The 14,462-nt window shown below is 38.9% G+C and overlaps 2 protein-coding genes across 4 annotated transcripts in view; both read left to right on the forward strand.

Annotated features, from left to right (window-relative positions):
* LOC140927661 (mitochondrial calcium uniporter regulator 1-like) overlaps positions 1–14,462 on the forward strand; it is an 81,482-nt gene that overhangs the window by 14,725 nt on the left and 52,295 nt on the right. The gene's annotated exons all lie outside the window — the stretch shown is intronic.
* LOC140927659 (sulfotransferase 1C4-like) overlaps positions 889–14,462 on the forward strand; it is a 21,520-nt gene continuing 7,946 nt past the window's right edge. For both annotated transcript variants that reach the window (XM_073377334.1, XM_073377335.1), the window contains exon 1: positions 889–1,110. In XM_073377334.1, the coding sequence (XP_073233435.1) occupies positions 930–1,110 (181 nt within the window). In that variant the 5' untranslated portion in view covers positions 889–929. The remainder of the gene's footprint in view (positions 1,111–14,462) is intronic.

A 14,462-nucleotide genomic window follows, 5' to 3' on the forward strand; every position in this document is an offset into this window, starting at 1 on the left:
TCACGCATCTAGCGCGGCTTTCGATTCGCAGCTCGAGTTGTGGGCAAGTCTACCGATATACTTGTATCCTCTGTACGTTTGTTCTCGAAGAAAATCAGTTATGGTTAATACCAGAATATAATTAAGGTACCGGGCGTGGGAGCTTTCGAGCCCCTGTCTACCCATCTCATAAAAGATGTTGTTCATCCGGGTATATGTACGTTAAGGTCACTTCTCGTGAGCGAAATGATAAACTTCATCCTCGGAGACCCAGAGGCAGACGGTAGGGGCGAGGGAAAGTCTAAACGGGCGGAAAAATATGGCACGAAGAAGAGTAAAGAACGGCGAGAAGAGCCCCTGGGGACAATGTCTTTCCAGACCAGTTCCCAACGGTCGCCGCCGTTCTGACTTCTGATTGGTGCCAGAAAACTTTTGTGTTTTTCTGCCCAATCAGAAGGCAGAACGGCTGCGACCGTTTGGAACTGGTCTGGTAAGACATTGTCCCAAGGGGCTCTTCTCGCCGTTCTTTACTTTTCTTCGTGCCATATTTTTCCGCCCGTTTAGACTTTCCCTCGCCCCCACTATCTGCCCTTGGGTCTCCAAGGATGGATAAACTTAAGCTATCACACAGAACTTACTTGGTCTGTTTAGTCGACTTTAAGACTTTCTTAACATTTAAAAGAACCTAACCAGTTTCGAAACAATGCTTAACCCTTAGCAGCAAAGGCAGTGCTTAACCCTAATCAGTAGAGGCAGTGATTAACCCTATAGTCTGTAAAGGCAGTGCTTAACCCTAATTAGTAAAGGGGAAAACCACGTTGTGTGAATTTCATGAGGTGTCCGAAGAGGCTGAGGTCGATGGGATCTAATGATAACGCTTCTGGTCAGAGAAGCGGCTGGGTACGAGTCTGGTGTTGTCGCGTTAAATAAAACACCATCCGACGAGCATCATGGCGAACTTTCCGATCTTGCAGGAAATCAAAGGCGAATGGAGATCACCTAAGACGATGGAAATAATGGGCTTAAGAATTCCAGCGTATTTTACTGACGATCCTCGGTTGCTGTACGACTACATTGTCAACTTCAAGACGAAGTCAGACGACGTATTTGTAGTCAGCTATCCGAAAGCAGGTTAGAGTATTAAGTCAAGTCAAGTCAAGTTTATTGTGAAAATATGCTTAGCTATTTCTAAAAGCCTTGAAGGATCGTATAGTTCTATAGCCGGATTTCGTGGCATAAAGGGCGCGGTTCTGTCCCTTTTTGTGCTGTGGAATACCAATCGTGGCGTGATCGGGGAAGCCTTGTTGGATTGGAGATAACCGAGCTCTTGCTACTTATCATGCCGTTTGTTTAAAAGCGAGAATTAAGATAATCTATAATAATTTCAAAGTGCTCTCACAAAGAACAAGCATACCCCATTCATTTCATTAACCACCGAGGCTTAATATTAAATTTAAAGCGTTACTGTACTGATGCGGCGTTTATTCAAGGGCGCCATTTATTTCAAAATCTCATTTGTTAAATTATTGACAACAATTACGATAAATCATACAGGGGGATATTACAAGTTGTAATGTTCGGCTTTTTGCTGAGATAGAATCATAATTGTCTGGTTGGTAAAGATTACTAAGTTGTACCGAGTTTTTGCTAATAATCCTCAGTACAATAAACGCTGCATTCTTCAGATTGGGTGCAGCGTTTATTGGTAAATTTGCTTCAATCTCCGGCGTTAAATCGAGGGCTGCGTTTATCTGGGGGCGGCGTTTACGTCGACTTAATATGTTGAGTATCTAAACCAAGGAGGCTTCGGGACAAAAATTGCAATTTTTTTTCCAGAAACGAGCAGATAGATAGATAGAGATTTGAGTCTTTGATGTATTTACCTTTTGTATAATATCCCGAAAGTCAGAGGTTTCATTTCAGTTTAAATTGTTTGGAACTCGCTTTGAATGAGGCGTGGCATGTCTGGGGAATTTCTTCTTCTTCTTCTTCGTTTTTTAAGGACCTAAAGGATCTTACCCTGCGAAAGCTTGGCTTGTCTGTAGCGTAATTGGTTTGTTTACACGGCGTAAACGTTAACAGCCTCGCAAGAGAGAAACCTCTGCTCGCAGCTGCAGGGTAAAGGAACTGTAGAAAGGTTTTGAACCATTTGCCATTCCATCCATTCTTGTGTAACCCACGATACTCAAAAGAATAGAGAAGGCAATCAGGCCGGGATTTTTACACGATGAGGGAGAACCGAGGGAGTTCGAAAATTGTGGGTACCTCTGGGAAAAAACCGTGGCGACACCATTGCTGTGAAGGAATGTTTATCTGCAATTGATAGGATTTGAAGGGAAAAACGTCATTGTAGTCAACGCATAATATGGAGGTTGTAATTACACCTCGTTCGATTTGTCAAACAGAATTAATTCTTAAGGAGGGTTTGCAAGTTTAAAAAAGAAAAAGAAAATCGTCGCCTTATGTCTGACGTCCTCCATAAAACGTAAACTGAAATTGGCCGATAGGTAGTTAGCCGTGCAGTGGACGGCAAGAGAAATATGTCAAAACTGTGCTTCACGTGCCAAGTTGTTGTTGCTTATGGTGGATGGGTGAACATTTGCAGCATACACATATCGCCGTCACATTTGTCCCTCAGAGTGTTTTATTGTTTTCAAGCTTTAATGTAATACAGACAGTGAAAAATTCAACGGGCAGATGCGAGAGCTTATTAACGAGTATGTTGCAAACTATAAAGAACTATTACTGTCTTCGCCCTTGTGGTTGCTTTGACTCCCAAATGTACATGTACTTGAATATGAAGCAGAGCATAATTTTGAGCATGGTGTGATGTTACCTAATTCGTGAAGCAGATGGCCGTTTGTTTTGTTCTCTCAGTGTAGGAAATATGAAATTACTCAGGGAAATATTGTCTTTTACGCTCCTTGATATAAAACCAAGGTGACGCAAACACTGTCGAGCCTCTCGTTATACCGACTGACCACACAAAATGCAAAGAATTATTGGTCACTACAAAAATTAAAACTACAGGAGTCTCTATTTCGAGGAGAGGTCCTGAAACTTCTACTTTTTGATGAAGAGCTTATTAAATTCAATTTCTAAGTCAAATTCTTCGCATGGCCGGTCAGTTTGAGACATGGACTGCAGACTGTGGACTTTGTATAAAATGAGGACTGAATATAAAACACAGACTTGAAAGTAAGGACAAGGTAAAAAACACACGCACTAGGTACAAAAAGAGGGATACGAATTGTATTTTAAAATTTGCTATACACAGGCTAAAACAAGAGAAACAGATTACGGACTAGATTTTCACACATTCCTTTGGCTCGACACGCAAACGCGTTCGCAAACCGGGAAGAAAGCGTCACATACAACTGGACGCGCGGGGAAGCTCATTCCGAGGTTAGGGAAACCGAAAATAAAACTTAGAGGGGGGAGTTAGAAGAGAATTTAATCTACAGTCTTATAATCAATAAATGACGAAACTGAGAGACAGAGAGCCTTGAAAGATCGTATAGTTCTATATGAATCGGGTATTGAGTTTCTTCAAGTTTTGGCGCTGTAAACCGCCACGATTTAAGGGCCGTATGTTGAAGAGTTGGCCATTGGCCGCTTTAAAATATCGTTTCCTCTGAGGTCGTATTTATTGTTTCTTTGTTCAATCAAATCTTTAATCCTCATTGGTGTATGTTCATTGTTAAGGTGTTTCGATACAGTTTTTCAGAGCCATACCGTTATTTTTGAATCGCCTTAAAAGTGGTTTTCTCCTTGTCTGATCGCTATAAAATTTTCACCAGTAATTTGCTATGGATTGAAATTTGTAAAAATATAGTTTTAAGTAAAATCGATATTACTATGACAACAATAAACAAAAAAACTTTGAAGTTGATAAAAGCCGAATTTTGTTTGATCTAGCGAGATCAGATCTAGACTAGCTACTGAAAATCCAACATTAGGAACGTAAAGTTTGCTGTTGAGAAAACAATCTCCGTAAGAAGTAAAAAATTATGTATGTTTGGAATTCAACTAGGACGAAAAAATATGTATCAAACCTTCATTTAAAAGTTGAAATTTTAGCGCTTTTTTGTACAGTGGCGGATTTTTTTGGAGACCGGGCCCCGGACCCTTATCTCAGGGTCTGGATGACCCCCCCCCCCTCCCCCATCCCCTTATCTGAAGGTCTGGATCTGCCACTGTTGTATGTCTCTGAAACGACTCAAACGAATTTTTTTAAAATCTCTTCACATAATCTTCATAATGTATAAATAAGGTCTGAAACTTTCATTGAGATTGATTCAATGCAACATCTTAAAATTTCAAGACAAGCCTATTCTACGAACCTCTCAAAACTCTGCTTTGCAACATTCACTGTTTTTCAAGGCGAGTCGATCCTCGGGGTTGATCAAGAGAAATCTCTGGAACTGCCCTAGGAAAGTACGTGAAACGGCCTATACCAGCATCGTCCGACCCAAACTGGAGTACGCAAGTGCCTCGTGGGACCCACACTACAAAAAATATATTTCAACCTTGGAGAGAGTTCAAAGAAAAGCTGCTCGTTTTTGCCTTCAAAACTTCTCCAAAACAGCAGGTGTGACGGACATGTTACCTGATCTGAAATGGGACACATTAGAAACCAGACGAAAGAAAAACAGATTGACTTTAATGCACAAACTTAGTCATAATCTAGTAGACATAAACGCAGAAGAACACTTAATACAAACAGTGAATTAAGAACACGCAACAGTAAGTATAGAATGCCAAAAGTTTCTAAGGACGTCTTTAAGTTTTCCTTTTTTCCTAGATCAATAACAGAGTGGAACTCACTGCCCGCTGACTTAGTAAATTGCAAGTCATTATCTGATTTTCAGTTAAATTTAGGAAAGCACGTGAAATAAGTGAAGTAAATTATAATTTTGAATTATCATCTATTTATTTTGTTATTTGACATATTTACTTTTATTCAACTTATACATATGTACATATATGTATATTTTATTTTAGCTTTTATTACAGTTGATATGATGTCTTACAAGATTTTATCAACTTAATAAATGTAGGTGTAGATGTAGATGTTGACGTTATGCTAATTTTACCAGAATAATGCGCGCTATATACATACCTCCATGACTAGTACATTTTAGTTTTAAATTATCGCATCTTTTGAATGTAAAACATTGACAATACTCACACTGAAATGTACTAGTCATGGATATATGTATTGTCCGCATTAATTTGGAGAATTTCAGGGATACAGTCAACTCTCTCTAAGACGGACACCTTTGGGACGGGCACTAAGTGTCCGTCTTAGAGAGGAGTCCGTCTTATAGAGAGTCAAGAGCCATAATAGGACAGAGAGGGACACTCCCAGTCACGCCTTTGGGATATCTTAATCCCAAAAAAGTTATTTTTAGAACTATGCGGACCATGCGGAAACAGTTTCCGGTAACCTGGTTGACTTCCGGAAGATTCAGCGCCAAAGCGAGGCCGGGTCAGTAAATGAATAAAATGGCTCCCTAAGTGGAGAGACGATGTGGAGGGTGTGTACTTGATAAACTGTCCTTCTTCAACGAAGAACCTACCATAGAAACTGGTTAAAACTTCTACACAAACGGATCCTTTAAAAGAAACGTTAGAAATCGGTGAAAGCGACTGCGTGACCATCGTTTTTTGTTTGAACAGCTGGAAAGAGGACAAGTAGCATTGCGGCCCGGATAAGCGTTGCACACAAAACACGCGGGTCCTACAAAGACAACCGTACAAGCGACCAACTGGACATATTTTCTATTGAAAGAGGAAGGAAAAGAACTTATAAAGGTTTCCAGTATTTTTGTCAAGGACATGACCAGGGATCATGTGGAAAACACCTTTTCCTGCTTTGACTGATATTTTGTACCGTGCGTCACATTGGACAATTAACAATTAAGCACTTTAATATTCTTGAACACGAGGTGAATAGAAGCGGAATATTCGCGGCGAGGTTGATATTCCTAAAGCCACTGTTCACCAAGATTAAAAATCAGTAAGGAGACCATTTAAGTTCAATTTGATTGACGGTTTTGACGGATCAATTCATGTGTGAAAATCGGTATGTGCAAAAGTTTGATCTTTACAGAATTTTCAAACATTGCAAATCAAATCGCAGTTAACAAATCCTTTCGCAAACAATGGCCTAATGGATTATACGGAATCGCCAGAACTTTAAAGTCTGCTTCCCAGCCTGTGAAGAAAAGAAGATTTTTGTTTTCATCTGTCGACTCGCCAAGTCAGGGAAAAGGTTTCTTGTGCAGCTTGTGTTGTTTCAATGGTGACCCGGTTGCTCGAGGTAAGGCGCGTTTCTCTGTGGTCTTCTTGACACTGAAATCTCGAATTTTCATTTTTATTTGTGTAAGGTTATTTGTGTTTTTTCATGTTGCAAACGGTGTTAAAATAAATACGACAGTATGATAATCTCATCTGGAGTTTATTTACTTTATGTGGTTGTACCAACATAATATAACATAACATAAAACTTTTTTTATATTCGAATTTTAGAGTAGCTAACAGATCCTGCACCACACTGTGTAGGTAAGATTTCCATACAACCCCAAACATTTGGTATGTGTGTTAAATAATATAAGCTTGCTGCATGTATAATAAAATTTATTATACATGCAGCAAGCTTATATTATTTAATGGTAGGGGTTTGACTGCAAATCGTACCACAGCACAATTCAAGCTTCAGGCATTCATGAATGCATAGGACCTTTTGATGTTGTGTTTGCCACTTATTGATCGAGCAAGTTTTCTCTATTTTAGTAAGCACTTATGGTTTTAGGTGTCGGCTGCCGAATGTAGTGTTTTTTTTTTTTTTTCGTTATAGAAAGCTCTCAAAAGTATGAAGAATAAAAACTACTGCAATAAGTTCAAACTGTGTATAGCTTCTTGCTGAGTTGTGTCTTATTTTTTTATACCCCCCTTCCACACAGAAAAAAAATACGAACCTAATTACTCTTTTTCTATAGTGTACAGCGAAACCTGTATATTTAATTTTAAGTTCCTGACATGGGATATCTGTTTTATTCAGACTCAAAAGAATTTGTTATAAGGATTCATGTACATGCTGTTTGCCTAAATGAATCAGAAGTATAGTACAGACAATAGTAAAGTGAGCACCTTTTTGCATTTCAACATGTTTAAACATTGACTTTATTGATTTTAATGTTGCATTCCAATGCTCTTAAAGCCGAGTCTGCAGGCAGAGCAAGTTTGTGTAATCTTTTGCTTTTAAGGCAACCACCATAACACCCCAATCTTTTCCTTTAAATAATCTAATAAACTCACATGTTGGCCTGCACATTATGATTGATCAGGGTAGGCCTGGTGCAACCACTAAGACATCACAGGAGATTTAGGCTGTTATTATCAGTTAAGCTGATCAGTATTGAGCATCTGACCTTCATTGAGGAAGGCTTTAAGTTAAAAATGGCAGTATCAAATTAAAATAAAAATCAATAAGAACTTCCTTTGGTCACACCTTGACGTCTTAATTAGATCAAGTTTCTTTTATTGGTGAGTTAATCAATTTATGCATCTGCATGGGTTGCATTGAGAGAGACATTCTGGAACAATAAAACAGTGTGTGTGACTGAATCAATGTATCTATTCATGCCATGGCTTGAAAGAGGCAATGTCAAGGAAAGCATCTAGAAGGAGACAAATTAATATTAATGTATTGTGTACAATAACATGTGTTTCATTCAGTTGGTCACACTCTTCCCAGTACTCCTCAAATTTCAAATCCCAAATGCTTTGGCAGCCACATAGAATAACAAAAGTATAAAAAATAATGGCTGAATAAATAAATAAGTGCTCCCTTGCCCCAAAAGATAGAAGTTGCACTGTTTGTCAAGCTTGTACATTATTTTTCCCACTATTAATTCTGTGGCAAGGTCATCCAGACATCTTAAAAGATAATTCATGATTGCTAGTAGTATTGTTCCTTCAATTCAGACACTGAAAGACATAAAGACTGCAAGCAGTCTCTCTTTTACTTGAAAATCTGTAAGGGAGAGTATTTGAGCAGCGTATTCGAATTTGCACCCTCACAACTCACGGGACTGCGCTGCTCAAATACTCTCGCATACAGATTTTTGAGCTGAAGAGAGACTGCCCACAGTCTGAAAGACATACAACATAAAAATGATGTACCAGTTTTATGAAACCTTTACATGTTGTATTTTATATTATACCTATAGGGGGGAGCCAGCCTGGCATAAGGACTCAGTTCTTCTCTCTTTGCACCCTCACTCATCCTTCTTTTTACCATCTATTTTTATGCATATGAGGTTGTTATAAATAAAAAAGAAAAACTTGTATAATTAGAATTAGGCAGACATCCTCACAAGATTTGCTGCTTTCTGCTTATTAGAGATATCCACTAAATACAGGTTTGTCTTTCTTAAATTATGGAAAGAAACGTTTTGCCACATTTTTGAGCTATTCGATTGTTGAATAGAGGGTGTCTGCTTAATATGGGGTCTGCATAATACAGGTTTCACCATACAATGTAAAAAAATGAGTTAATTAGGCTTTCACTGAGGAGGGGTGGTACAAGAAATAAGACATAATTATAAACAAGAAGCTATACACAGCTTGAACATATTGCAGTGGTTTATATTCTTAACACTTCTGAGTGCTTTCTATAGAGAAAAAAAGAAAAGACTACATTCAACAGCCGACACCTAAAACCATGAGTGCCTACAAAAGTAGACAAAACTTGCTGGATCTATAAGTGGCAAACACAACATCAACAGGTCCTATGCATCCAAACCTCTACATTTATTATCCATGCAGCAAGCTTATATTATTTAACACACATAACAAATGTTTGGGGTTGTATGGAAATCTTACCTATACATTGTGGTGCAGGATCTGTAAAGGTTAATTATTACAGGTGTATGAGAAAACTATGAGGCATGGTAAAACCACATAAAGTAAATAAACTCCAGATGAGATTATCATACTGTGGTATTTATTTCAACACCGTTTGCAACATGAAAAACACAAATAACCTTACACAAATAAAGCTTTTACAGGCAAAAATCGGTTTCAGGATACACACTAAGTGGTCTTTTTGTAGTGTTTTAGCCTCGCGAGTAAATAATTCGTGAGCTCGTTGTATTGTCCGTTTTTTTAGAGTAAGAACCTTTAGAATTTGGCAAAATTCTAGGGTCCATTTTTTTGAAGGTATGAAAGGACTTCAAAGTTGCAAAAGATCGTTTTCAGATTAACTTTAGCAGTATTTTTTGCTCGATGAAATGTTGACAATTACAGTTTAATCGAGTAGAAGAGGTGTGTAAACTCAACATTTCAAGACAAATTTTCCCCCGACATCAAATTCAAATGACTTATGAGAAAAAAATAAAAGCAAATCTTAACGAAAGCTCGAGATTTCAGTTAATCAGGACAGAGAAAACTACAGAGAAACGGCTCCTTACCTCGAGCAACCGGGCCACCATTGTCTGCACCCCAGGGGCCCCACTCACATGTTTTAATGACGGGGGGGTCCGACAGAGGTTCATATTTTATACCCAAAAAAATCCCAATTTCAGAATTTGTCTACCCCAAAAAATCCCTACTTTTTTAGCATACCCAAAAAAAACCCTCAGTGTTTTTGCATCAGCAAATTTTATTATTTATCTTCTGGAAAGCTAAAACATGCCAACTTCAACTTTGGTTTTGGTCAAAAACAAAACTATAAATTGCGCTTATGTTATTGTTGATTTGAGCTGATGAAAAATACAATACCCAAAAAAATCCCTGTGTTGTTTTCGCGACCCAAAAAAATCCCGGCGTCTTCCATAGACCCAAAAAAATCCCTTTTGGCCAAAATGTCAGACCCAAAAAGATCCTTCGGACCCCCCCCCCCCCCCCCCCCCCCCGTCATTAAAATATGTGAGTGGGGCCCCTGGGGTCTGCACTAACGAAGAACAACACAAATTACTGCACAAAATACCCTTTTCCCTAACTTGGCGAGTCGACAGATAAAAACAAAGCGCTACTTTTCTTCTTAGGCTTGGAAGTACAATTTACAGCTGAATTTAAACTTCTGGCGATTCCATGTAACCCATTAGGCTATTGTTTCCTATTTGATTTGCAATGTTTGAAAATTCTGTAAAGATCAAACCTATTGTTTACCGAATATTAACCTTACCGCGAATATTCCCCTTCTATTAACCTCGTGTTCTATAAAGAATAATTAGGGAACTTAAGAACCACGACGACGACTTTGTCGACGACGACCGGAAGTGAGATATCGTGCACTGCGCAAGCGCGGTTAACAAATTTCGTCGTCGTGGTGTCGTCGACGACGCCAAACACAGTAGAATCACGTCGTCCTGCAATCCACAAGCTTCGGCAGGTATAACTCCCTGCTTTTAAGCGATTTTTCAAGGGCTTTGTATTTGTTCACCTCGTAAATCCAGGTATCCTTTCTTTTTTCTCCTAACAAGCGATGTTGATTGAAAATTTGACTGATGAATTGTGTTTACTTCGAAGACAACACTGAGCTGTGCAGGCCGAGCGAGCGAACTCGTAAGTGACAAATTTATTTGTACGTATTTAGGTCAGGCAAATCATATATCTTTAATATAGGGGAAATGAACTTCATATGGAAAACAGCTATCGCATCGGAATGTCTCTTTTTCCAAATCTAAACTATGACAGACACTCGGACTCGGTCATGTCATTCAGGTTGAAAGTTGAATAACCTTCGTACGGAAAGCAGAGATTTTTCCATTCGAAAAGGTCTGACAACACTAAAAATTCTTCATCGTCAATGAAAGTAGACGTACGGCTTATAAAATAAGATCTTGCATCGTCTTTAAAGACGCCTTTGCGAAAAAAACTTTGTTGTGAACGGACATCACAGTCTACATGTTTGTTTACATTCAGTGTCGTCGTCGTCGACCTACCGATCGACTGCATCTTAAGTTTTCTTTTTCCCGCCGAAACTGACGTTCTCTTTCCAGTCCTTTCCCAGTCAACAGACGTCGTCGTCGTGAACTTCGTCGTGGTTCTTAAGAGCGACTTTCTGTAAATACCACGGATAGGTGTGCAAGATGGAAAAATCGAAATCCCCTAAACTTTGTCATAACAAAGCCCTTTGGAAACTATTTTAGAAAATACAAGACTCAGTTCGTTTGACTTAATATTTTCCAAAATAATAATTTTTTTTAATTTTCACCTTCGAGAGGCCTTCAAACCACCGAAAAATGTGCTTGATACCCTCGCTTCTTGAATGGAAACGGAAACTAATACCATGACTTTTCTTATATAAAACAATTTTATAATCCTTCCTTTCTACCTAAACGTTGTTACAATTTGAAAAGATTTCAATCTGATTTTTTAATATTTTTTCAAAATTACCCTCTAAATCAGCATTATCGCGACCATCAATTTCGCCAATTTTCAACAGCGAAAATCCCTTCCTGGTACATGGCTTTCATTAGAAAAATGGTATTCCAGAGAAAGAGCAATGCTTCCCCTATCAATCTGTGAAATAAAATTCTGGGGCAATTCAAAATGCGAGTTTTTACAACTGGAAACATTTACGGTACTTGCGTGATTTACGACCTCTGAACTTGCAGTTGTGTTGATGAATACAAGCGAGAACTTCGACAGCACTTGAAACTCTGGCGCAAATTCGCCCCTTTTCCGCCAGTTTAAACACCAAAAACGATTTTAGATTTCACAGTGGTAAATTGTGAAAAGGAAAAGCAATTTTATTGTGCGAAAATGTGCTAGGAACTTCTTGACTACAACACTTCCCTCACGTGCGTATTTTTTTACTTTTGCCGTTACATATAATTATGTACAAAACGGCTAATAGTGTCGGTAGCTATTCTTTCAAATGCTCTCATTTCTCATGAACCAAATCGTTATAGCTATAAAAAAGGAAAACATTTTAACCTACCTCACATTATTTGACAACAAACCCGAATCCTTTACAGTTTACTGCCTTTAGCGAAACGAGATTGCGTGACAAAGAACTTTGAGACCAAGGTTATACCGCGGAGACAGATACCATTCCGAAAAAGAAACTCACCCGGCACCTTCTGTAGCCATAAAAGCGAAACATGTAAATAATCAAAATCCTTAGTTTCACTGACTTATCCGCTAGAGCGATTATGAAAACGTAAGGCTAAACAAAATATTTTCCACAAGAGACTATGAAGAGGTGGGCCTTTGAAAGTCTCTTACTGTCCATAAACGCCTGCTTACACATTTTGAAATACGATTATCAATTCCTTACTTGTATCCTTAGAAAAATGACGTTGAGGAGGAAAAAAGCGCTAATTCGTAGTGTGAAATGTCATCCCGTTTCGGGATGGGGCGAAGAAACGCAGAACATTTCAGACCAGACAGGTCGGGGCTCGAAAACCTGGATAATTTTAGAGCACCTCTGGTGTTAAAAGCAAAGCGTTCTGTAGTTTTGGCAACCTCGAGCAAGTTTTGCATTTCTGAGCAACGTTTGGGAAAAATATAGGCTTATGTCAAGCCAGAAATAAGTGAGCAGTTTGACAGAAAATGGCAAGTACGACTGAACCGCGCCCGTATTAGCGCCCCTAATGAATCTGGCAGGGGTGGGGGAAGGGGGGGGGGGGGGTTGTTTAAAATGGAGCAAAGGGGACCTAGCTCTAAGCATACCGTCTGCACTTTAGCTGTGAGTCTGCCTTGGAGGTATATTTCGCTTATATTTTTTAGCAAATCTTTAAAGCAAGCCGTATAGTTGCGTCCGTCTGGAACGCTCGAGCGATGGAACCAATGATCGCGCCCCTCGCACCTTGAAAAAAAAACCCGCGCTTTTTGAGAAAAAAAAGGGAAAAAAGGAAATTAAAAAAAAAAAAGAGGGAAAGGTCGTTCGCACTAACTGAAAGCTATTGTTTTTTGCATTGCTATTGAAAATCTGAAAAGGAACAGTCTTACACACGTAGGCCTCGGGGCGGTACCAGGTGAATATATCACATACCCCATCGTTCCAGGTATATAACCTTTACGTAAGCGTAAGATGTAAGACACACTTGCGGATACGCGTAAGCATAACGTGAGATACCCAGGCGCAAAAAAATAACAGTGGCACTGCTAATGTTGGCTCCCCTCAAAAATGAAGCGTATTAACGTGGGGTTGAAAAGTGAGATATTCGGATTTCTTCGGATAATTGATAGCGAGTTATTTCCAGTCCACGGACTCTCTCCTAAATTTTTCGAAAGTATTTGTTCTCTTACAAAATCCAGAATTTCGAGATTTCTTGATAGTTTTATACATACGCTTATTATGAGGTTCCTTTTCTTCTTTCCTAAGTTAAATCAGTCAAGAAAAAACAGCTTTCAGTAAGTTAAAATAAGTTTTTTGAAGGCACGATCTTTGGTTTCACCGTTGAGCGTTCCTGCCGGGCCCAAGTATACCGGCTTGCAATCTCCTTTAAGGAGTTGCTCGAAACAGTGGGCAAAATTTATTGCCAAGGGAAACGCACAACTGAAAAGCAGGCGGTATGCTTAGAGTTAGGTCCCCTTTACTCAATTTCAGAGTTTCCCCTCCCAACCCAGCGACCCCCTCCCGCCGGAGTCATTAGGGGCGCTTTTACCGGCGCGTTTCAGTCGTACTTAACATTTTCTATCAAACTGCTCACTTTTTGTGGCGAAACGAAATTTGTCACGCAATCTCGTTTCGCTAAAGGCAGTAAAGGATTCGGGTTTGTTGTCAAATAATGTGAGGTAGGTTAAAATGTTTTCCTTTTTTATAGCTGTAACGATTTGGTTCATGAGAAATGAGAGCATTTGAAAGAATAGCTACCGACACTATTAGCCGTTTTGTACATAATTATATGTAACGGCAAAAGTAAACAAATACGCACGTGAGGGAAGTGTTGTAGTCAAGAAGTTCATAGCACATTTTCGCACAATAAAATTGCTTTTCCTTTTCACAATTTACCACTGTGAAATCTAAAATCGTTTTTGGTGTTTAAACTGGCGGAAAAGGGGCGAATTTGCGCCAGAGTTTCAAGTGCTGTCGAAGTTCTCGCTTGTATTCATCAACACAACTGCAAGTTCAGAGGTCGTAAATCACGCAAGTACCGTAAATGTTTCCAGTTGTAAAAACTCGCATTTTGAATTGCCCCAGAATTTTATTTCACAGATTGATAGGGGAAGCATTGCTCTTTCTCTGGAATACCATTTTTCTAATGAAAGCCATGTACCAGGAAGGGATTTTCGCTGTTGAAAATTGGCGAAATTGATGGTCGCGATAATGCTGATTTAGAGGGTAATTTTGAAAAAATATTAAAAAATCAGATTGAAATCTTTTCAAATTGTAACAACATTTAGGTAGAAAGGAAGGATTATAAAATTGTTTTATATAAGAAAAGTCATGGTATTAGTTTCCGTTTCCATTCAAGAAGCGAGGGTATCAAGCACATTTTTCGGTGGTTTGAAGGCCTCTC

The sequence above is a fragment of the Porites lutea genome, chromosome 2, assembly GCF_958299795.1.
Source record: "Porites lutea chromosome 2, jaPorLute2.1, whole genome shotgun sequence".
NCBI classification, from domain to species: domain Eukaryota; kingdom Metazoa; phylum Cnidaria; class Anthozoa; order Scleractinia; family Poritidae; genus Porites; species Porites lutea.